The sequence below is a fragment of the Aplidium turbinatum genome, chromosome 6, assembly GCF_918807975.1.
Source record: "Aplidium turbinatum chromosome 6, kaAplTurb1.1, whole genome shotgun sequence".
NCBI lineage: Eukaryota > Metazoa > Chordata > Ascidiacea > Aplousobranchia > Polyclinidae > Aplidium > Aplidium turbinatum.
Window position 1 is genome coordinate 23,288,852 of NC_137477.1, and position 22,717 is coordinate 23,311,568.

Below are 22,717 nucleotides of genomic sequence, written 5' to 3' on the forward strand. Positions count from 1 at the left end.
GCAGGGTTTAATTTAAAATAGGCTATAACCTAGCCTACGGGCTACCTCAGGTTAAGATTTGGTTTTGCAGGGTTTAGCTATGTTTTAGTTTCATTAATAGGCTCCCACTTATATATAGCCTAGGCTATGTTAAGAATAGAATATTATGCGTGCACTGCAATTTCACATAATAATTTGCTTCACTTGTTCGCTTTACATATTTTTCAATTTTTCTTTTTGATCCAAACGAATAATATAGGCTATCTATTTTTTCATGTGTTTGGTGAAAATGCTATAGCCTATTGTAGCGCCTGCTACGTTTCTTATATTTCCTTGCGTCTTATCAGAGCCAGTCTTTTTGTCGTTGTGAAATCTGTATTTGTTGGGAATTTGAAACGCTGGCTAGAATTTGGGTGTTGTTTTAGAATTTGTACCAATGTAAACCGCGGCTAGCGTGTAGTTGGGAATAGTTAGCCCATCTGCAGAGGTGCAGTGGGTTGGTATCCGAGTTGGTATGAACTTTGATCTTGCTTGTTGTGTAGCCTTCAATGGAGCTGCAGGATGGTGGGACGTGTGAACTTGTCCATTGCTCCCTGCAGCTGTTCCGCCCGGGTGGAGGCTCTTAGTCGACAAGTTTCGTTTCTCTTCTGGCTGAGAGTAAATACTTAGGCTACAAGAGGGGGCACAAGAAGCCACTTGTCGTCCATTTTGGAAAATATCTAGTAGACCGTATGGTCGTCTTGTTGTCTCCCTGTTAGTATGGGTATTTGTGCAACTTTTTTATTGCATTATCTTGTATATTACTTGCATATTTCAAACAGGTACTATGTTCTTGTTACTGTCAAATTAACCATTGATTGATTTAGTGTAATTTTGGCACTTGTGCTAGAAATACAAAACGCATCTGGCATCACTGGTAATAAGAAACGATTAAGTGAGAATCAAGATTTGTCAATTGGTTATTTTTATTTTAAGATTCATGTTCACAAAGGCTTACTACTTTACATGTCTTACATGTTTACAAAGGTAACATGTCACTGATACATTGTAATTATTTGTAGCCATTAGTCATTTTTAATGCATCTTCAATATGTTTTTGTTTTATTCATATACCGTACCAGTTTTGAACAGCTGACTAGATGACCAAATGGTCTGGATGACCCAAGTCGGCCAGGGCAGATCCATACCAGGAGGGCCTGCCCCTGGGTGAGAAATAAAACCATGGAGTTTGGTGTCAGTGGCACTGATTTAAGCTCTTTAGCACACTAGAATTAGAAAAGATAGTTGTTAGTTGCAGTAGCGTAGCCAGGAATTTTGAAAGGGGGGGGTTTTGACCAGCCAACGGCGGGGGGTCTGGGGGGCCTCCCCCAGAAAATTTTGAAAAATTACTTTGAATTTGGTGCATTCTGAGAGCATTTTCAACAAAAATGTGGGTACGAATATTCCTGTAAAATGGTGCTGTCCGGTAGCATAGCAATAGGATAAGATCATGTTTTCTTCGGCATTTTTCGGAAAAAAAAGCTAAGTCTCTGTGTTTTCTTGTTGCTAATTCCTGGCTGAGATCTTTGAATGTTTGGTATTGGCAAAACTCGCTGTTTTAATGCAATTTTGTTTAAAATTAGGCAATTTTTTTTTAGACTGAAAGCATCATTCTCAATATCGTGACGTCACACGCCTGCCTAAGGGGGGGTTGTAACCCCCAAAACCCCCCCCCTTGGCTACGCCACTGGTTAGTTGACTTTCTAAGAATTTCTTGTTAATCAGCGTATGTAACTACGGTAGCTTACATGATATTGTAGTACGATATCGTACTTCTTAAATATTAAAACATTCTTGAAGTTCTAGCCTATCATTCTATATTTAAAGCCACTTAGTTTTACAGTATGTTTTACTGCAATACCGTGTGATTAACTTGTAGGAAAGACATCTGGTGTCGCGCAGAGTGCAGTTCAAACATCTTTATTTCGGGCGACACTAAAAGGCGGAACACGGAAATAAGCCGGGCGTGAAATGGCGTACGGTATTGTCCGCAGAAGTAGCGATTTAATGCCGATGTAGAAAACGCGGAAATACGATCTTGGTGTCCATATTGTTCAACATAGCGATAACTTCATCATGAAAGAATGAAATGTTGCAACATGGAAAAAGGCGGAAATGCGATTTTTAACAACAACTCACCACCGAACCTACTTTTATGACATGTTGAAATATCATTGAAAGATATTGTTTAGAAGCAATTGTGAGGTCATTAAATACTTTGACTGTTTTAATTCCACAGTTATTGGAGTAAATTTCGAAAATTGAAAGGAATTTATTTAAACAGGAAAAAGGCGGAAATGCGGTACCTCTAAATACCCATTGTCAGGCATTGTACGCATTGTCAGGCATTGTCGGGCATTGTCGGGCATTGTCGGGCATTGTCGGGCATTGTCGGGCATTGTCGGGCATTGTCGGGCATTGTCAGGCATTGTCGGGCATTGTTAGTTTTTTAAGGGGTTGTGGAGCATTTCTAGGGGTTGTCGAGCATTTTCAGGGGTTGTCAGGCATTGTAGAGTAGCTACTTTCAGGCATTGTTGATAATTTCCAGGCATTGTCTAAGATTTCCAGGCATTGTCGATCATTATCAGTGGTTGACAGGTTTGTTAGTCATTATAGAACATTTTCAGGCATTGTCGAATATTTTCAGGGGTTGTTGAGCATTTTCAGGGGGTGTCAGGCATTGTAGAGTAGCTACTTTCAGGCATTGTTGATAATTTCCAGGCATTGTCTAGGATTTCCAGGCATTGTCGATCATTATCAGTGGTTGACAGGTTTGGTAGTCATTATAGAACATTTTCAGGCATTGTCGAACATATTCAGGGGTTGTCGAGCATTTTCAGGTGTCAGGGGTTTGGTAGTCATTATAGAACATTCTCAGGCATTGTAAAGTACTTTAGATTCTTTCTGGCAGGCATTGTCGGACATCTTCAGGCATTGTTTAGGATTTCCTGGCATTGTCGAACATATTCAGTGGTTGATTGGTTTGTTAGGCATTGTCGAACATTTTCTTGGGTTGTCGATCATTACCAGGTTTTGACAGGTAGGCTATGTCAGGCATTGTCGATTTTACACAATAGGCTACACAGAAAAAAACAAACATTAACACATGCATAGGCGTAGCCAGGGGGGGCGAAAGGGGGCATGGCCCCCCCAAATTTTCAAAGTTTGGATTCCGAAGTTGAGCCCTTTGTTGAAAATATAATAAAATTTGTAGAAATTTATAACGTTTTCCAAGTCATCTGGCTATTAACACCCCCAAGGACTTGTTTTAGACACACAGAAAGACACCAATAAATTTTGCAAATCGTAAATCGGGCAAAATTTACGCGATTTACGTTTCTTTTAACTAATTTCTGGAAGCAATTTCAGAATGGCTTACTCTGTTATGTTTATGTGTAGTTAGCCTATTGAGTTTTTGTGTAGCTGAGTTTTTAGTGTTCTCTAATTTAGCCACAGGTTTTGCCCGTTCGTGTGTAAGAGCTACCTTTAATAAGTTATTAGCTGTTTATCTGCTAATAAATTTCATAGAAATATTAACCTAAAAGTGTTTCCAGAAAGCGCTATAATCCATTATTTGAGTTTAAATTTGCAAAAAATTTCCGGGGGAGCATGCCCCCGGACCCCCTAGAATACGCGTGCCTTCGGCACGCTCTAGCAACCCACCAGTTTTATTGCTTCTCTTGCTCAACCCACCAGGATACGCCACTGCACATCAGGTGGCGATTGCTTAAATCAAACACTTTGTCGTTCTCTTCAATTCATCAAATATTTGGCCCCCCCCCCCAAATTTTTTTTCTGGCTACGCCACTGAACACATGTTTTGATAACAAACAGTCATACAATCCTGATATAGGCTAGCTTGAACAGTTTTTGCATTCTATCTGTGAAATGAAGTCACAAACTCGATGCGACGGGTTTGACTTCTGGAAACAAACTCATCTACGGTTTCGATGAGATCAAGGGCTTCCACATGATCTCAATAAGTAGCCTACTTATGATAGCCAGGTCATTTAAACGCTGCTGTGTTTGTGTATACCGTAAATACGTTACAACCTACGCAAAATAAAAAGGGATCATTCTGAGAACCCCTGACACCTGAAAATGCTCGACAACTTCTGAATATGTTCGACAATGCTTGAAAATTTCCGACAATGCCTAATAAGCCTGTCAACCATTGATAATGATCGACAATGCCTGGAAATCCTAGACAATGCCTGGAAATTCCCAACAATGCCTGAAAGTAGCTACTCTACAATGCCTGACAACCCCTGAAAATGCTCGACAACCCCTAGAAATGCTCGACATCCCCTAGAAATGCTCGAAAACCCCCCGAAAAGCCGAGAATGCCCGACAATGCCTGACAATGCCCGACAATGCCTGACAATGCCTGACAATGCCTGACAATGCCTGACAATGCCTAACAATGCCCGACAATGCCTGACAATGGGTATTTAGAGGTACCCGCGGAAATGCGATTTTTAACAACAACTCACCACCGAACCTACTTTTATGTTGAAATATCATTGAAAGATATCGTTTAGAAGCAATTGTGAGGTCATTAAATATATACTTTGACTGTTTTAATTCCACAGTTATTGGAGTAATTTTCGAAATTTAATGGAATTTATTGAAATAGGAAAAAGGCGGAAATGCGATTTTTAGCCACAACTCAATACCGAACATTTTCTTATGTTGAAATATCATTGAAAGATATTATTTAGAAGCAATTGTGAGATCATTAACTACTATGACTGTTTTAATTTTAAAGTTATTTTGGCTTATTTCCGCCTTTTAGTGTTGTCCCTTGATTTCTAATCCTTGACATTGACATATATTTTAATAAAGTAACCTTAATTTTGTATTTTAGTTACAGCAGGTTAATTACATACATGAAATTTAATATAGCAGATGTTGTCATGAACTAGGGGGAAGAGAAACATGTCAAGTCAGCGTCCCAAGGAATGGATACTTGCTGTTTTATCAAGGTTTGATAAATTGGTAAGCTCATGTTTTCAGTGGTTTTTAGTTAAATTTAAACTTTAGAAATGTAGAATTGTAGATATATGATTGTTCACAAAATACAATTTTTTTCATTGTGTTTTGTAACTTTCTGCTAATGAGTGTCAGGAATGCTCAGTAGGCTATGGGTGTGTGGGAGTGCACAGCATTTTCCTGCTAATGTTTTTAAAAGGTTTGTGGAAAACAGAAGTTTAGCTGGTTCAATTTTCTGACTTCTGTTGTGCTGTGCATCTGCCTTGAGTTACTATGTATATATGTACTGTAGGCTACTATTGTGAAGCAGAGTTCAATTTTGATGTGCTATGGTAAGTATGGTAAACAACAAAAGCAATTTTGTTTATTTACTGATCATGGTAACCTACATTTTTCTGAAAAACTGTAGTTGAAATTGCCTTTTAGCAACTAGATAATTAAAAATTATTATATATTATCGTTATTATTACGAGCTTAAATTTAAACTCCAGAAATAGCGCGACGAGTAGTAGCTAGTCTTCAACTCACAGCCTGTACTTGGCCTTGACAGCAGCCGCAGTATTAATGTATGTGGATCTGAGCACTGCTAGTATTTGAATATCCTGAGTTGAGGCAAGCGAGTAAATGAGAAGATGATCTGGAGTTTCAGTTCTTCAGTATCTTGCCTAGCTGTTCAGCTTTAGTGAAGTTGAGCACTTTGATAACTATGTTCATAACACCCTTCATGGTTTGCTAAAGGCAAAGTTTGCTAAAAGTTTGCTAAAGGTTTGTTAAAGGCAATGAATCATAGCACTAAAAATGGATTTTATTCTTTTTGCATATAGGGTCATTCCAGCCCAACTCAACCAACATTAATAAAAGTTCCATGGGCACCGTCTCAGATTTTGCTCAAAATTGCACCAAATGTACCTCTAAGGGAGCAATGAAAAATCCCCAAGTTTCAGATGAAAATTCCAAGCAGCTTAGATTTTACGGCCGTTTAAACTTTAAGGGCCTCATCCCTTTTTCGTAGCAGTGGACCGCCGCGTTCATTTTCAATGGTTTTTGAAGGCACATATCTTCATTTCTGTGCATGCAATATCCCTGAAAATTGGTATTATGAATATTTCTGGGCTGCTCTTTCAGAATCTGCTGTCATAACTGGACTAGGATGTGTAGATAAAAAGTTACAGGCATCTCAAAACTGGATTTTTGTTGGTCAAAATGTAAATTTTTCACATTTTGACCATCAGCTGTGAGTCCCCCTCTTGGCCAACATCACCAAATTTGTGTAATTTAGGCAATAAGCATTGTGTAGAAGCAATAGAAGCAAAATGTCTTGATACAAACATGAAATAATGGTTTTAAAGGCTACTGAAAATGGTCACCACTTAAAAAATACCCCTCGGGGCCCCCTTTTCCGGGGGGGTAGATAACCATGTAGATGGTACCCCAGAGTGATGAAACTTTCACCACTTAAAGATACATGTCTTGGCTATGCCTGATATAAATTAGAAGATCTCAACTCAACTCCTTCTTATATTACTCAGCTATTGAAAAGAAGCAGTTTTCCTGTACTCGGCCTGTACATTTTTAGGGTCATTTCATATCAAAACAGCCAATATGAAGATATCTTGTATATGGTACCTCTCAGATTTTGCTGAAAAGTTGTCATACTATGCTTTAGGCTACCAAACGAAAGAATCCTAAGTTTTAGATCAATTTGAATTTCGGGCGTTACCCTCATTTTTGACTTGGGGGGGGGGGGGGGGGTAGCGAATAGCAACTTCAGCCATTTTCAGAGCCCCATAACTTTTATTGTAGTAGAAGACTAAACATTGCTGTGCTAGTTCATCATAAACTATACTACACAATTAAATAGTAGAAAACAACATCTCTTGATGCATAAGTGTTAGGTGGGTCATCAAAATCCTACTTTTTTGCCTTGTTTAAGTGTTTTTTTCAATTTTCAAATGCTTGTACTACCCAAACCAATCAAAATATTTCTCTAAAACCTAATTATTTGTAATATTGGGAAACTTTTCTTCTGCCAACTTGAATTTGAGAGTTGTGGTGCCATTAACAGAGATGTCATGGGGGTTTGAAAACCCTATCAGGCAGAAATGGCCCTTTTTTACCCCTATGTTTAGAGCCCCAAATGACCACATGGGCATTTTATAGTCATACTGAAAGTTATACCAGACAAACACATACATTTATTCTTTCATTTCATGAAATAAAATCTTTGATTATCAAACTCCTTCACTATAAATTTTATGACTTTAAAATGTAACATTTTGGTAATTTTTGGCAAATAATCTGAAGTCCGTAATGTAGGTCAGAGAAAATTCAACAATAATTTATCATGAAGACAGTGAAAATAATTAGGTACTATGCTTACTGATCATAAACATTGGAATGCTGACATTGTTTACCATTAAATTATGTTCAAAATGATGCTTTCACCCCTTCTCACCCATAAAAAAGTACCCACCTGCTATCAGTAAACTATGATGTGGTTATAAAATTTAGATAAAAAAGCATCATTTTGAACATATATATATTAATGGTAAACAGTGTCAGCATTCCAATGTTTATGATCAGTAAGCACAGTACCTAATTATTTTCACTGTCTTCATGATAAATTATTGTTGAATTTTCTCTGACCTACATTACGGACTTCAGATTATTTGCCAAAAATTACCAAAATGTTACATTTTAAAGACATAAAATTTATAGTGAAGGAGTTTGATAACCAAAGATTTTATTTCATGAAATGAAAGAATAAATGTATGTGTTTGTCTGGTATGACTTTCAGCATGACCATAAAATGCCCACGTGGTCATTTGGGGCTCTAAACATAAGGGTAAAAAAGGGCCATTTCTGCCTGATAGGGTTTTCAAACCCCCATGACATCTCTGTTAATGGCACCACAACTCCCAAATTCAAGTTGGCAGAAGAAACGTTTCCTAATATTACAAATAATTAGGTTTTAGAGAAATATTTTGATTGGTTTGGGTAGCACAAGCATTTGAAAATTGAAAAAAGCACTTAAACAAGGCAAAAAAGCAGGATTTTGATGACCCACCTAACACTTATGCATCAAGAGATGTTGTTTTCTACTATTTAATTGTGTAGTATAGTTTATAATGAACTAGCACAGCAATTTTTAGTCTTCTACCACAATTACAATAAAAGTTATGGGGCTCTGAAAATGGCTGAAGTTGCTATTCGCTACCCCCCCCCCCCCCCCCCAAGTCAAAAATGAGAGTAACGCCCGAAATTCAAATTGATCTAAAACTTAGGATTCTTTCGTTTGGTAGCCTAAAGCATAGTATGACAACTTTTCAGCAAAATCTGAGAGGTACCATATACAAGATATCTTCATATTGGCTGTTTTGATATGGAATGACCCTAAAAATGTACAGGCCGAGTACAGGAAAACTGCTTCTTTTCAATAGCTGAGTAATATAAGAAGGAGTTGAGTTGAGATCTTCTAATTTATATCAGGCATAGCCAAGACATGTATCTTTAAGTGGTGAAAGTTTCATCACTCTGGGGTACCATCTACATGGTTATCTACCCCCCCGGAAAAGGGGGCCCCGAGGGGTATTTTTTAAGTGGTGACCATTTTCAGTAGCCTTTAAAACCATTATTTCATGTTTGTATCAAGACATTTTGCTTCTATTGCTTCTACACAATGCTTATTGCCTAAATTACACAAATTTGGTGATGTTGGCCAAGAGGGGGACTCACAGCTGATGGTCAAAATGTGAAAAATTTACATTTTGACCAACAAAAATCCAGTTTTGAGATGCCTGTAACTTTTTATCAACACATCCTAGTCCAATTATATATAACAGCAGATTCTGAAAGAGCAGCCCAGAAATACCCATAATACCAATTTTCAGGCATATTGCATGCATAGAAATGAAGATATGTGGGTCATTCTCTGTCAACTCAACCAGAAAAATAGCAAAATTCAACCCAAAGTCTCAGATTTTTCTGAATTTATGCTTATTTGAAAGAGAATTTAATTCTGAGCAAAATAAACTTTGTTTTATCAAAATCGTACAAGTGGTTGCGATGTTACGGCTTTTTAAAAATACTTAGTTTTTGTGCTCAGTGAACCGTAAAAAGTAGTAGTTTTTTGGGAGGTTGTTTACAAACTGCCACAACTTTATTTTGAGTTGGAGTTGGAACTTGAAACTTAGCTTTTTGAATAGGTTAGTCTTTAAACTGTACTTAGGAACAACTTTTATGCATATTTAATTGAGGTCAAAGGTCATACATGGCTGCAAAGTTCATATGATTTTCAAAATCACTCATGCGGAACACAAGTTCAACGTCTAATTTCTCAAAAGCATATCTTTCAATTTTTTTGAGTAAGGTATCATTGGAAAGCTTTTTTTATATACTTTCTGCTCACACTGGTCCCATTGCTCATATCAAATGTTATGATAATCATATGAGGGTTAGAACACAAGCTACCAAAATTTCGACAAAAATTTTCCTAGGTACACTGAAATTGCACCAAGCAGTTTTTCTGCTTTATTTATGTGTTGCAAACTGATACCTGATTTAGACTGTGACAGAAATTCATCCCAAAGTTATCAAATGTTATTATTATTATTATGAAGAAAGGTCTTTAACAGTGATTTGCATGCATCATTGCATGGCCGCATGTATACTATAGTAGCAGCTGTATAGCATCAGCTCAAACAAAACTTCTAACGAAGGACCCTGTTCATCTCATCCCTAATGAAAATTTGATGTATACTTCAATAGTTAAATTCTCAAACACACGCAAGTGAAATAAAATTCATGAATAATATGAAGCTGGAAGTAATAAAACATACCAAATAATGTAAACTTGAAATGAGGGTTGCAATTACTGTTTTTGCTAATTCTTTCCTCTACATGTTTTTCTCCAAAAATGCTTGCCAAACCAATGAAATTTTTTTAACAGTTGCAGATGATAGCTGATATTGACCTCGTGCTGTTGTAACTTTTGGTGTCTCAATCGGACATAAAATATGATCCACTGGAACCCAACAAGTGTCTTGCTGTTTTGGGAAATGAAATGACGTAGCTGGGCCTTTTGGATGCAAGAAATCCACTTTAACATCTCCATTGTCCCGATCCACTTCAGCTACCACCCCAACATACCACTCTCTATCATAAACAGCCACTACATATCCACACTGCTTGATAATCTCTCTTTCAAGGTTTGGTTTACAAAAATCAGCAATGTATGTGAAGTGTTCATCATTACTTATTCTTTTTGTGGCAATAACCGATTTTGACAAGGGTTTAAAGTGATGGAAACTTCTTGTGCCTTTTATTGTATTTGCCTGTTTAATCCTTGACTGAAGCATCTCTCTTGTTGCTGCCAAGCACTGTTCATCTAATTCTTCGAAATGAATACTCGGCATCGATATCTTGCAGTGTGATAACATATCTTTCACATTTAGAATTTGATTTTGATACGGTCTTCTTAGGCTTTCTAATGCTGTGGAACGCTTTACTGTCCCACCAATACCATCACACGCGGACTTCCCGTGGCTAGTGGCAAAGAAAGACCATATTGCATCAACATCAAAATCTTCTTTGTGATAACACAAGTTGAGGAAGTTCTTGCTGTTTTTGTACTGAGCAGCACAACCATCTGTGAAATATTCTAGTCTTTTTATGTGCTCAAACTTCTGTTTTAAGTAAGCAATTGTTTGATTTTGAATTTGATACACCATACAAACATCATGACTTAAATTTTCAGACAAAAAGCACAAGCTCACATGAGACACTTCTTTCATTTCCCTGTAGTAGCATACCACTGGATGCACGGTGCAGTTGTTGTGCGTCCAGTGGTAGCCTTGCGCCTCATCCTGGACATGAAATGAATAATTTTCACTGAAATCCATTAAGCATAGAACATCTCCGTTTTCCAGTGTGTCTTTTCTGTTTTTAAGATATATTGACTGCTGCTTTGCAATAAACGAATGAGGTAGAAGCTTGTGAAGTTTGGCTACAAGCAGGTTGAGATACTCAATGACTGACAGTGTTTGTTGGATCATTTCTGTTCGGTCTACTGTTACCCATTGATTGAAAGTAATATTTTCATTTAAATCATCAAACTTGCTTTCCAGAAAATTCGTGACAATACTATCACCAGGACAACTTTCACATCGTTGCAGCATGCAATTTGTACTGCCTAGATCACACACCATCATTGCCAGTAGATCATGATATTTCTCTTCAATTTTGGTGGCATTCAGCATTAAAACAACATTTTGATGGATGGTGCATACACAGACTGAATGTGTTCCAGATGATCCCGCAAGCACACACCATTTTGGTCTTAATGTAGCAAAGGTCGAAAAACCAATTTGAACATCTGGATATCTTTGTTTAAACAATTGATAGAGTTCTTTGAGTGTACACAAAATCAACCTTTTTTGTTCATATACATTGGGGGCTACACTTACTCTGTCATGAGCACCAGGCATGATCCTTGCATTTTCGTTATCGCAATAAAAATCTTTAACAACCTTCTTGACATGTTCACTTAAATTTTTACCTTTTCTTGGTTGTGGCATGCTGCAAATACCGTGGGTTTTAACCACTGATTTAGCTGCTCTGACCATATAACCAGGAACTTGAAAATAATCAGTTATTTTATCTCGTGGCCATGAATCCGGAGAGAAAGTCAGCAGCTGTATTTTTTCTGAGCGAGTAGTTCCTTCTTTGTGTATTTTTTCCTTTATCTTTCCCATTAATATGTCAAACTCATTGGCTTTCCTTTGAATATCATCGAAGTCACACTCTTCTTCATCATCAGCTTCAACACCAAGTGCAATGGCAACTCTTTTTTTCATTTCTTCTTGAACGAAGGAAAGCTTGCGCTTGGCATAGATAGGTCTGCTACTGGAGGCGACACCATGTACTTTTATTGGAGACTGCCCAATCTCCACCAAGCTTGTATTTAGGGCACTAGTGGACAATTCAGCATCATAATTGCTTGCTTCGCTGTCGGTACTGTGACCTGTCAATTCAGCGGAAGATGAACTTGAAGCCTCACATATCTGATTTAACCGAATTTTGCAGTTGCCACAAACTTTTTTTCCAGGGATTATTACATAATGTTTTTCTCGTAAAAGCTTGGCAAATTTTGTAGAGATTACTTGTAGCCTTACTTTGATATCTCTCTTGTGGGCTTTAAACGGATCACAGCACTTTCGTTGCTGCATTTCATATTTTTCAATAAATTGTGCTTTGTGGTGTGCACAAACAGTTACAATCTCATCCTTTTTGTTTTCCAGTTGCGTCCGATAGAGAAGTTTTTCTTTATCTTCTTCTTTTATTAATGCAAAGTAAACCAATGCTTTTGTTTTAGCAAATGTGAGCTTGTGACACTCTGTTTCCTTATTGATGAGGATTCCAATACTGCAGCTTTCCAGATCCATGTTCATTTCAAATCAAGTTAGGTAATGTAGATGTTAGTATAGGCTGTTAGTATTAAGAAAGTTTATCTGCAAGGTCGAAAAAGAAAGATGATAAATTATACATGGACAGTAGACAGCAACTTCACTAAAGTGTCATACACTATACGAAGGACCCTATAAAAACTGAAGTTTTAGACAGTGTGTGACAATGCAACTTTTGGCATTCATGTATAATTTTCAGTTTTGGGATGAATTTCTGTCACAGTCTAAATCAGGTATCAGTTTGCAACACATAAATAAAGCAGAAAAACTGCTTGGTGCAATTTCAATGTACCTAGGAAAAATTTTGTCAAAAATTTGGTAGCTGGTGTTCTAATCCTCATATGATCATCATAACATTTGATATGAGCAATGGGACCAGTGTGAGCAGAAAGTACATGAAAAAAGCTTTCCAATGATACCTTACTCAAAAAAATTGAAAGATATACTTTTGAGAAATTAGACGTTGAACTTGTGTTCCGCATGAGTGATTTTGAAAATCATATGAACTTTGCAGCCATGTATGACCTTTGACCTCAATTAAATATGCATAAAAGTTGTTCCTAAGTACAGTTTAGAGACTAACCTATTCAAAAAGCTAAGTTTCAGGTTCCAACTCCAACTCAAAATAAAGTTGTGGCAGTTTGTAAACAACATCTCGAAAAACTACTACTTTTCATGGTTCACTGAGCACAAAAACTAAGTATTTTTAAAAAGCCGTAACATCGCAACCACTTTTACGATTTTGATAAAACAAAGTTTATTTTGCTCAGAATTAAATTTTCTTTCAAACAAATATAATTTCAGCAAAATCTGAGACTTTGGGTTGAATGGCCTGGTTGAGTTGACAGAGAATGACCCATGTGCCTTCAAAAACCATTGAAAATGAACGCGGCGGTCCACTGTTACGAAAAAGGGATGAGGCCCTTAAAGTTTAAACGGCCGTAAAATCTAAGCTGCTTGGAATTTTCATCTGAAATTTGGGGATTTTTCATTGCTCCCATAGGGGTACATTTGGTGCAATTTTGAGCAAAATCTGAGACGGTACCCATGGAAGCACTGGTTGAGTTGGGCTGGAATGACCCTATAACGAACCCAGATTGCAGAGCAAGCGCAACAAAAGTTCCATCTGCACACAACCTTTTATCAGTGATACCCAAATTCTTAAAGAAATGTGACTCAGCAAAAACAGTAGGCTACAGGAAATTGAATTCACTGCATACCGTACTGCAAAAAGTTTAAATAATGATCTCACCCCCCTTGTGAAATGGTTGACTCCCCCCTTAGGGATCGTGCACTCCTGGTTAAGAACCACTGCGATTTGCCATGGCTTAATTAATATACAGTACATATATATATAGATTGAATTGCTGTTGTATGCTAAATATTCATTCAGATATGACAAGAAAACTTAACCTTGTAAGACAGATGGGTGTTTGGTCGATATGGCGATAGTTATATATAATATATAAATACATTTAGGTAATTGTGTGTTTATGATGTTTAAATTGTATTTTGGTTGGTGTACACTGTAACTCACTAGTACGTACCTGTAAAATAGCATCTGAACATTGTCATCGTTGCGCAGTTGCATGGTGCCTTTTTTCCCTGATTATGTCACTGATTTTACACACCCGGGTATACTTTGAGCTTGGCGCCTTGGTATATAATAATATATACCGGTACGGTATATATATTTGTATGTTGTATAACAAACTGTAGTTAACCCCAACTTTGCAAGATTACTTGTCAAACACCCTGCAAAAAACAAACGTCAAATGGCAATTTGTTTTACTCTAAGTATTGCACAATTAGCAGCATGTTTTGAAGACCACTCTGTACTCGGGTCTGCTACTATTCGGCGAGTCCGATTCGGCGAGTTCCCTATTCGGCGAGAGCCTTTTTCGGCGAGTGTCCTATTCGGCGAGTTTTTGAAATTTTATTTTTGAAAGGGAATTATCGGGTACCGTAGCCTAATTATAATTGCCGTTTTTACATCGTTAAACGTTAAAATCGTGCAGAAAGGAATAAAAATAAAATGTTTGAACTATTAAATTAAAACTCGTTATGTCAGCTCAGTTGAGTTGTTTTTATTTCTGACCATCATATGAAAAACAATACACGTCAACATAGCAAAGGTAGAATCGACTTAACGCGAACGTTAAAACGTGCTTCAATTCGTCATGTCAGTTCAGTTGTTTTTATTTTTGATCATGATATCTAAAACAATTCACGTCAACATAGCAAAGGTGTAGAAAAAGGTAGAAGCGACAAAACGCGAACGTTAAAACGTGCTTGTGACTGAAGTAAGTTATTGAGTTGAAAGAAATTTGGCAAGGTCGCAACACCTTCAGAAAAATTTAAGAAATGAAGGGAAAATAAGAAAAAAGAAAATGTTACAAAAAAAATCATGTTTAATGTCTATATATAAGTTAGTATTTTTGAATAGTTAAAATGATTAGCTTGGATCAACAAATGTGTGGCCTACAGCTTGGATTGAATGGAAATTATCGGGTATCGTAGCCTAGTTATCCCGACCAGCAGAAATTGCCGTTTTTACATCGTTTTAACGTCGCTAAACGTTGAAATCGTGTAGAAATGAGAACTTCGCTGACTAGGATACGTTGAAACTGGGAAACATTCACAGAAGCCCTTCGATTTGTTCCAAGAACTTATTTAGCCTAACAGTTCATTTGTACATTGATTCAACGTCTGAATACATTATCTTAAAAATGCATAATCTTAAAAATGCAATGTATCGAAGGGCTTCTGTGAATGTTTCTCAGTTTCAACGCAGGCCTTAAAACTCGTGTTTTTTTCCGGCAGCTATCGTGGCCTACCGAGAGCTCCTCGGCGGCAAAATCTGCGTGCTTGGAGGCCAAAATACAATAACGATAGCACAAGTAAATAGCATTAAACTTGCAACAATGTTAAAATGATTACTTAGCGTTGTTGAAGTCTGGGCGACGTCCTGCAATAGAATCGTTGTACCACGCATTAAATGCTTTATCGGGATTGGAATCCGGTATTGCGGGACCATCTAACGACCCTAAATTGTTTTAACTGCTCGCAGCTCAGTAAATTGTTTCAACTGCATACCGCCTTTCATAAAACCTGACCATTTATTCCATTATGATGTCACCATTGAGGGTGTGAAGTCACTAACCCACAGCGTTCTCAACTGTGAAGACACGTGTTTTACCCACGGATGTCAACTAACCTAGTTCTCCTTTTTAACAACAATTCAATGTCCGACAACATTGAATCGATATAAAAACGACAATATTGCCAGCCGATGTCAATTAGCACTTCGGATTAACACTTCGTTAAAATAAACATCGGGAATTGCAAACAAGACTTACAGCGCTGGTGATCGCAGCTGGATATATTTAATACAACAGTAGTGACTATGATGGCTGACCTAATTCTGCGTCACTCTTTGATGCTACATATTTTCGACATTTAATCCACGATCATTCTATTGCGAAATTAAATAATTGGCTAGAATAACCGGCGGCCAAACTTGGCCGACGGAGGAGGTAGCACATGCGGTCATTCAAGCACTACTTAGCGGCCATGGCCCATGGCCGCCGCTGCTTTAAGGCTTGCAACGTATCCTAGTCGTCAAAGTTCTCTTTTCTACACGATTTCAACGTTTAGCGACGTTAAAACGATAGGCCACACATTTGGTTAGCCTTTTCATTCTGTTGCTACAATGTAAAAATGAACTGTTACACTAACTGGGTTCTTGAAACAAATTTTTGCTGGTTGGGATAACTAGGCTACGGTACCCGATAATTTCCTTCCAATCCAAGCTGTAGGCCACACATTTGTTGATCCAAACTAATCATTTTAACTATTCAAAATCAAAAGTACTAACTTATAGATATAAACATGATTTTTTTTGTAACATTTTCTTTTTTTTATTTTCCCTTCACATCTTAAGTTTTTCTGAAGGTGTTGCGACCGTGCCAAATTTCTTTCAACTCAATAACTTACTTCAGTCACAAGCACGTTTTAACGTTCGCGTTTTGTCGCTTCTACCTTAAAAACAACTGAACGGACATGACGAATTCAAGCACGTTTTAGCGTTCGCATTTTGTCGCTTCTACCTTTGCTATGTTGACGTGTATTGTTTTTGATATGATGGTAAGAAATAAAAACAACTGAACTGAACTGACATGACGAATTTTAATTTAATAGTTCAAACATTTTATTTTTATTCTTTTCTGCACATTCAGCGACGTTAAAACGATGTGAAAACAGTTAGGCTACGGTACTCGATAATTCCCTTTCAAAAATAAAATTTCAAAAACTTGCCGAATAGGGCACTCGCCGAAAAAGGCTCTCGCCAAATAGGGAACTCGCCGAATCGGACTCGCCAAAACGGGCCATTCCGTCTGTACTCAGTGCCACCAAGTCAATTAAAATAGCTAACAAACAGGTTTTCTTGCCCAGTATGTGACAACTATGCACTGTCAAGCATCAACCTTGATCAACCCGCTTGTGTCAATGGTTGAGTTCCTCTACATTGTACAAGAATGCAATTTTTTTCCACCTTAACATGTTCTATTAATCAGCAATATTTGAATGATTGTCTCCTCTAGCAAGAATGCCTCATCAGCATTTGTTCTACCAATACAGTGCTCATCCTTAGTAGACGTTCTTTATTTAATAATTTTCATTGTGTTTACAGTTGGAATCTTCAGTAACTCAAAATTCTCCTTTACCCAGCCAGTTAGACGAACATAAGGCATGTCTGATACACACCAGTCAGACCAACTGCTCAGTGATTCTTGGTGGATTAGCAAATAGCTTGAAAAAATTGTTTAGTATTGTAAGTATCATAGCAATTTTTCAAGATTTTCAACATTATGTGCAATTTTCATCTTACCTCATATTCTATATTTTTGTTATTAGTATCATCTTCTTTGTAATTTGTGCAGAGAATATATGGAGAACGGCAAGAATTTAATCTTTACAATGCACAGATCATTGTGTTGGATGTATTGGAAAAATGTATTCGCACAGTAAGTTGGTAGTCTGTTTTTCCAATCAAACACTTACAAAACTGTTTTAGACACCTTTTGTGTAAAAAATCTTGTGTTTCTACTTACATTTTTATTTACTTTTCTTGCTACATTTGAAAAATATGATTCACTTAAAAAATGTAGGCAATGGAACGAGCATTGTGCGATAGAGCATCGACACAATATCAGAGTATTGCCTGGTGCGCGTTATTCTAGCATACAACTCATTCCCCAAAAGGCTACAACAATCTGATGAGGCCACTAAGTCGTTTGCAGCAAAATCGTAAAGCTGTTTTCCTATTTCGAAAATATGAAACGATGGAAATTTTTTTACATTGTGGTACGTTAACAGTATTTTGCTAAGAATAACTGTATTTGCAGAACGATTCGTCATTGCCTGAAGATTCGGGTTTAATGAGACTACTTTTACCGGAGATTTGCCAGGCAAGTAATACCAATTGACATGATCGCATAGTTAGCGAATTGCTTCTTTAAATCAACCGCTTTTTAATTTTCACTGTTTCCGTTGTTTGCTTTCCTTTCAAATCATCAACTTGTATCCTCGTCCCAACTCCTATATGAACCTATCGATTATCGATACCGCGCTACATTTAGAAACGGATGCACCAACAGCGGATCTTTTAAGCGGCAGATTAAACTAAGGTTTTGATTGGTTAATCGAAAATCAGTTTTTGCAAAGTTCATCTGCGGATCTGTAATCGGTTGTCCTAATCAGCGGATTAAATCTGGTGCATAAAGGGAAAAAACAGTTTATGGATGAAGCTTCTCAATCGTCGGATGATCCATTATTGCTGCATCTAACCTTTTGTGTGATCAATTAATCTCACTTGGCTCTTGACAAAAGTAACACCGGATTGAATTCTATAAAAATTGCTTGTAAAAGCAACGCAAAATCGTAACAAACTGAGTTTTGGAGTTTTTTTGACAAATAAATCTTCTTTGCTGGGTCTATGCATTTTTAAAAATCGGCTAGATTTTTTGCATACACATCTACTGTATGTCCATTGTCCAACATTGCCACAATTCGCCGAACTAGTGTAGTTTATAGCCTAATCTGTTATAGTTATTATCGTATTCATCCTTAATAATGTCTTCGTTCTTTGTGACTTTCAATTCCGAAGGTCATGTTCTTTAATATTATTTTTTAGTTGCTCCACCAGCCTTCAAATGACAAGCCTGTCCTCACGCAACTCCAAGCCTCGGCTTCTCGTGTTTTGTATTGCATCAGTCAGAACAACTTTAACGTTGTTTTCAGCAGAATCTCAACAAGGTTATATTATTGTAATTTGTATGACAAATGAGTTTTCTTCCTTGTCTTCGCTATCAATGTTGAAAGTTGTGCAGCTGCAGTGGATAACAACTAGAAAGGAGGTTGATTTCACTAATAATATTACATTTACTTTTAGAATTCATGACTTTGAGCACATGCCAATGAGCACAGATGATCTTGCTGACCTCAGCGACTTGGGATTAATTCAACACATTTTCATTGACTTGGCCAGGATTACGAAAATATTGGAAGGTAAGTGAGCTACTATCTTGACACTGGTAGGCATTGTGTAATTTTAATTTTACCGTTTGTGTTCATGCAGACGTTGTACAGCGATTTCGCAATCTTCGAAAACCGGCACAGATGGCACTCGCTGGGAGTTTGGACAAGGTATGATCAGACAACTAGTACAACTAGACTAGACAACTCGGCACTTTTTTAATCTTTTGCAAAACGTAAAACGTGTAAAAAATCATTAGGTTTTTCTCGCTCTATTAATGTATATCTCAAATGCTTGTGCATGCATACAAAAAAGAATAGTTCTGCAGCACCAGATTCTTCTCTAAATGCTATTTTCAAGCTTGTGAACTGGGTAGCCTATAGCATAGCCTTGTAAGGCCAATCATGTAGCCAGCAAAGAAGTAACTTTCATAATTATTTGCTTAAAAAGCGGCATGTACAGAAAACAAACGTGGTTCTTTTGTCTAAACTTTGTCCGCACGCTTCCACAGGCGCTGTGGAACTGGTTGAGCTCGTATCCTACTGAATTGAATATCCTGTACAAGGCATCATCTGACACAGTTTCTAGTCCGTCTAATCAGGCTTCTGGACAAGGTGTTTCTCTTTCGGTATGCTTGCGTTGTTTTGATGTAATCGGTGGTTTATCCAATTAACATTAGAATTGCTTTATTTATTTAAAACTGTAACTGCAGTTGTCTGCGATTTTGGACAATGAACAAAAGAAGGAGTTTCCCCACGAAGTTATACCGATAGCTCGCATTAGTAATACAGTACATTTCGATCTTTGGATATTTTAACACAAGGACAACTATCGTTTCTTGGCAGTAACAAGAGTTAACAGCGAGAGACACGGGTTTCTCCCATCAGGGCAACTATTATCAATCGCTTGTCTCTTGCTCAGCGTATTTACGGATCGCAGTCATGGGATTGAAGCACTCACTGACTGCATTTAGTTTGGCTTAATCGAATGCTTCATAAACTTCAGGTCACCCCAGAACAAAAGAAGATGAAGACACAACTTGCTGCTGTGGCTGGGAAGCTCTTCGACATTCTTGATGCTTTCACTGAAGGCTCTAAAAAGAAAGCCGCTTTGTTTTGGCCATTGCAGACAATACTTCTGATCTTGTGCCCAGTAAGTTGTTAATTTTCCGGCTTTGATAAGCGAACATACTTTGCTGTATCACGAATATATCAAAATCGATCTATTAACAAATGCTTGAAAAAACGTTGGTCAATTTGTAGTTAAACAATTTTTGAAGCTTGGTAGAATACTAGGCTCATCATCTAACCTTTTTTTCTTTTTTTTTTTGCAACATCTTGCCTCATTGCGTGAACAACTGCTGCAATATTTGTGTATGTATATATATTTTTAGGATATCCTTAGAGATATAGTCAGTGGAAACGAGAGTTCGAGAACAGGAAAGGTAAGAAAGGTTAAAAATACTTTCAAAAACAAGTTCTTGGACATTGAAATTGCGAATGTAAGATTTGATTTCATGAATTGTTGAATATATCAATACAATAAGATGATTGGCAGTCGATGCAACAGCTATAGTATATATTTAAAATGTGTTCATTCGATACAAAAACAAATAAAGTTTGTTCTTTCAGTTCAAGCAACAAGAAAAATTGCAAAGTAATTATCAAATATATCTGTATACTTGATAGTTTACGTCACCAAGCATCTAACTCAGGGCTACTCAACTGGCGGACCGCGGTCCGAATCCAGACCTTCTGGGTGTTGAAGGTGGACCTTGGGCTTCTGGAAGAATAGCCTCATTGCCACATTTTTGGGCCTCTTTAAACAGATTTCCATCAGGAAAAGCAATTTTTTGTAATTATCCAAGGAGCTGGGGGCTTCGCCCCCAGACCCCCAACGCTTTGCCGTCTTCTCTGATGTGCGGTCTACACAGCTACACTACAAAGAAACACAATGCATTTTTTTGTTTTTTATTTCTTTGTTTGTGTCAGACAAAAATCCAAGTCGTGTTACATTCAACCTGAAAAGTGTTTCGGTGCTTGTAGGGGACTGGTTGTTTAATTTTCGTGGTTGTATATGAAATATTCACCGGACCGCAAAAATATTCAACTTGTCAAAATGGACCTTTGCTAACATTAGTTGAGTGGCCCTGATCTAACTTCAACAATTTTCAATTTACAAATGTGTTCAACTGTTCATAGTTTGTATGAAGTTAAAATTTATACCTGTGCAGCATGATCTGTTCGTGCAATTGAAGAAGGTTGTGGTTGGCCGTCACGTCCTTGAAAGCTGCGCTGGCTCCTACATTCGTATACTGAAAGCCGCAACGTGTATCAAGCCGGAAAATAACTATCAGAGTGTCCTGCATAAGTTGGTGAAAGGATTTCTGCCAGATTTGCAAGTACGCATCATTTTTGCAAGGAAATTAATGTCAATTGTGACGAATTACATTTGAAATTGTATATTACGTGCAGAACTGGACACTGACGTCAAGCAGCATGTAAAATTTAATAGATTTGTTGACCAAATTATCAATTCATAGATATCTAACATCACCTTAAAATTTAGTTTTGTCACATCGATGATTTTGCTATAATTTAACAACATTTTCATCATACGATAGCAAGGATTCAATCGTTTTTATTGGTTTCATTCTTGAAATTTATCTAAATGTCAAGAAGTTCTATCGTTTTCACGCAGACATACTTGTTCGAAAACGGCTCGAAATACTTCCTGAAGACCTTGGATCAAGAAGCTTTAATTGAATGTTTTGTTTCATCATTTCGTCTATACCCTGAGAAAGTAAACCTCGCCAAGTTGTGTGCTTCCTCTAGTTCAAGTGTGCATCATAAAATGGTTTTCGTGCAGTCTCTTCATTGCATTTGCACTCAAGTAAGTTGCTACTCTTATCTCGGCTTATTGTTTTGAAAGCTTTTCCCCATTGTATTTTAACATGGTAAATTAATTTTTCTTTTACTGTCGTAGGTACACTAATTCTAGTTAGAGATTTAGATTAATTAACTAAAAGACAAGGAAGGCAATATTTGTGTTTTCTAATAATTTTGTTTAGTGTCTTACCGAGACATAGTCACGTGAGTACGTGTTCTAGGTAGGTTTCGAACCTACGCCCCTTCGAGCGTCGTGCGGACGTTCTCTTCACTCGGCCACATAGACGATCAATTTAAATTGTGATGGCGACTTATCACTATCGATTAGTCATCATTTATTGCCGTCTTCGCCATGGAGACTGACGACAATTATAGTTCGTCATATTGTTCTACCGTCAGCTTACATTGTGATGCTCTGACGTTTGTATTTACTGTTTTCAGTCTTTTGATCTGTTTGTTTAATTTTTGGTCCTCTTTTACCTTTGACCGTTCGCTTGTCTTGTCGTTGTCGTGTGGCGGAGTTTCATATCAAATTTTTTGTTATTCAACGATGCACTCGGCGCTACTTGACGTTACTTGGTTTCACAAGTTAATATTCCACTCTACGTGTTTTTCTAGCCCTGTCTGGAATGGTGGCCCCGTATTGAGTTGTTGTACGAGTACGGCTCGGATATTCGCAAGATATTTCACAACTGTATGGAAAAGCATCAGCTCCAATTGAGCAATTCTCCAAGAGCAACTCAGGTAGATTTTGTTGGTATTTTACTTCATGATTCGTGTCTGTTTCTACTGGTGAATTAGTGTGGGAACGCACAGAA

The 22,717-nt window shown here is 37.4% G+C and overlaps 1 protein-coding gene across 1 annotated transcript in view; it reads left to right on the forward strand.

Moving 5' to 3' along the window:
- The first annotated feature begins 4,928 nt into the window (after positions 1–4,928).
- The window catches only part of LOC145771502 (neurofibromin-like), a 53,878-nt gene continuing 36,089 nt past the window's right edge, over positions 4,929–22,717 (forward strand). The window contains exons 1-13 of the mRNA XM_082583197.1: positions 4,929–5,016; positions 17,167–17,307; positions 17,417–17,500; positions 17,882–17,944; positions 18,670–18,791; positions 18,928–19,043; positions 19,114–19,181; positions 19,523–19,625; positions 19,985–20,163; positions 20,405–20,455; positions 21,245–21,412; positions 21,712–21,903; positions 22,518–22,643. Of these exons, the coding sequence (XP_082439323.1) occupies positions 4,957–5,016; positions 17,167–17,307; positions 17,417–17,500; positions 17,882–17,944; positions 18,670–18,791; positions 18,928–19,043; positions 19,114–19,181; positions 19,523–19,625; positions 19,985–20,163; positions 20,405–20,455; positions 21,245–21,412; positions 21,712–21,903; positions 22,518–22,643 (1,473 nt within the window). The 5' untranslated portion in view covers positions 4,929–4,956. The remainder of the gene's footprint in view (positions 5,017–17,166; positions 17,308–17,416; positions 17,501–17,881; positions 17,945–18,669; positions 18,792–18,927; positions 19,044–19,113; positions 19,182–19,522; positions 19,626–19,984; positions 20,164–20,404; positions 20,456–21,244; positions 21,413–21,711; positions 21,904–22,517; positions 22,644–22,717) is intronic.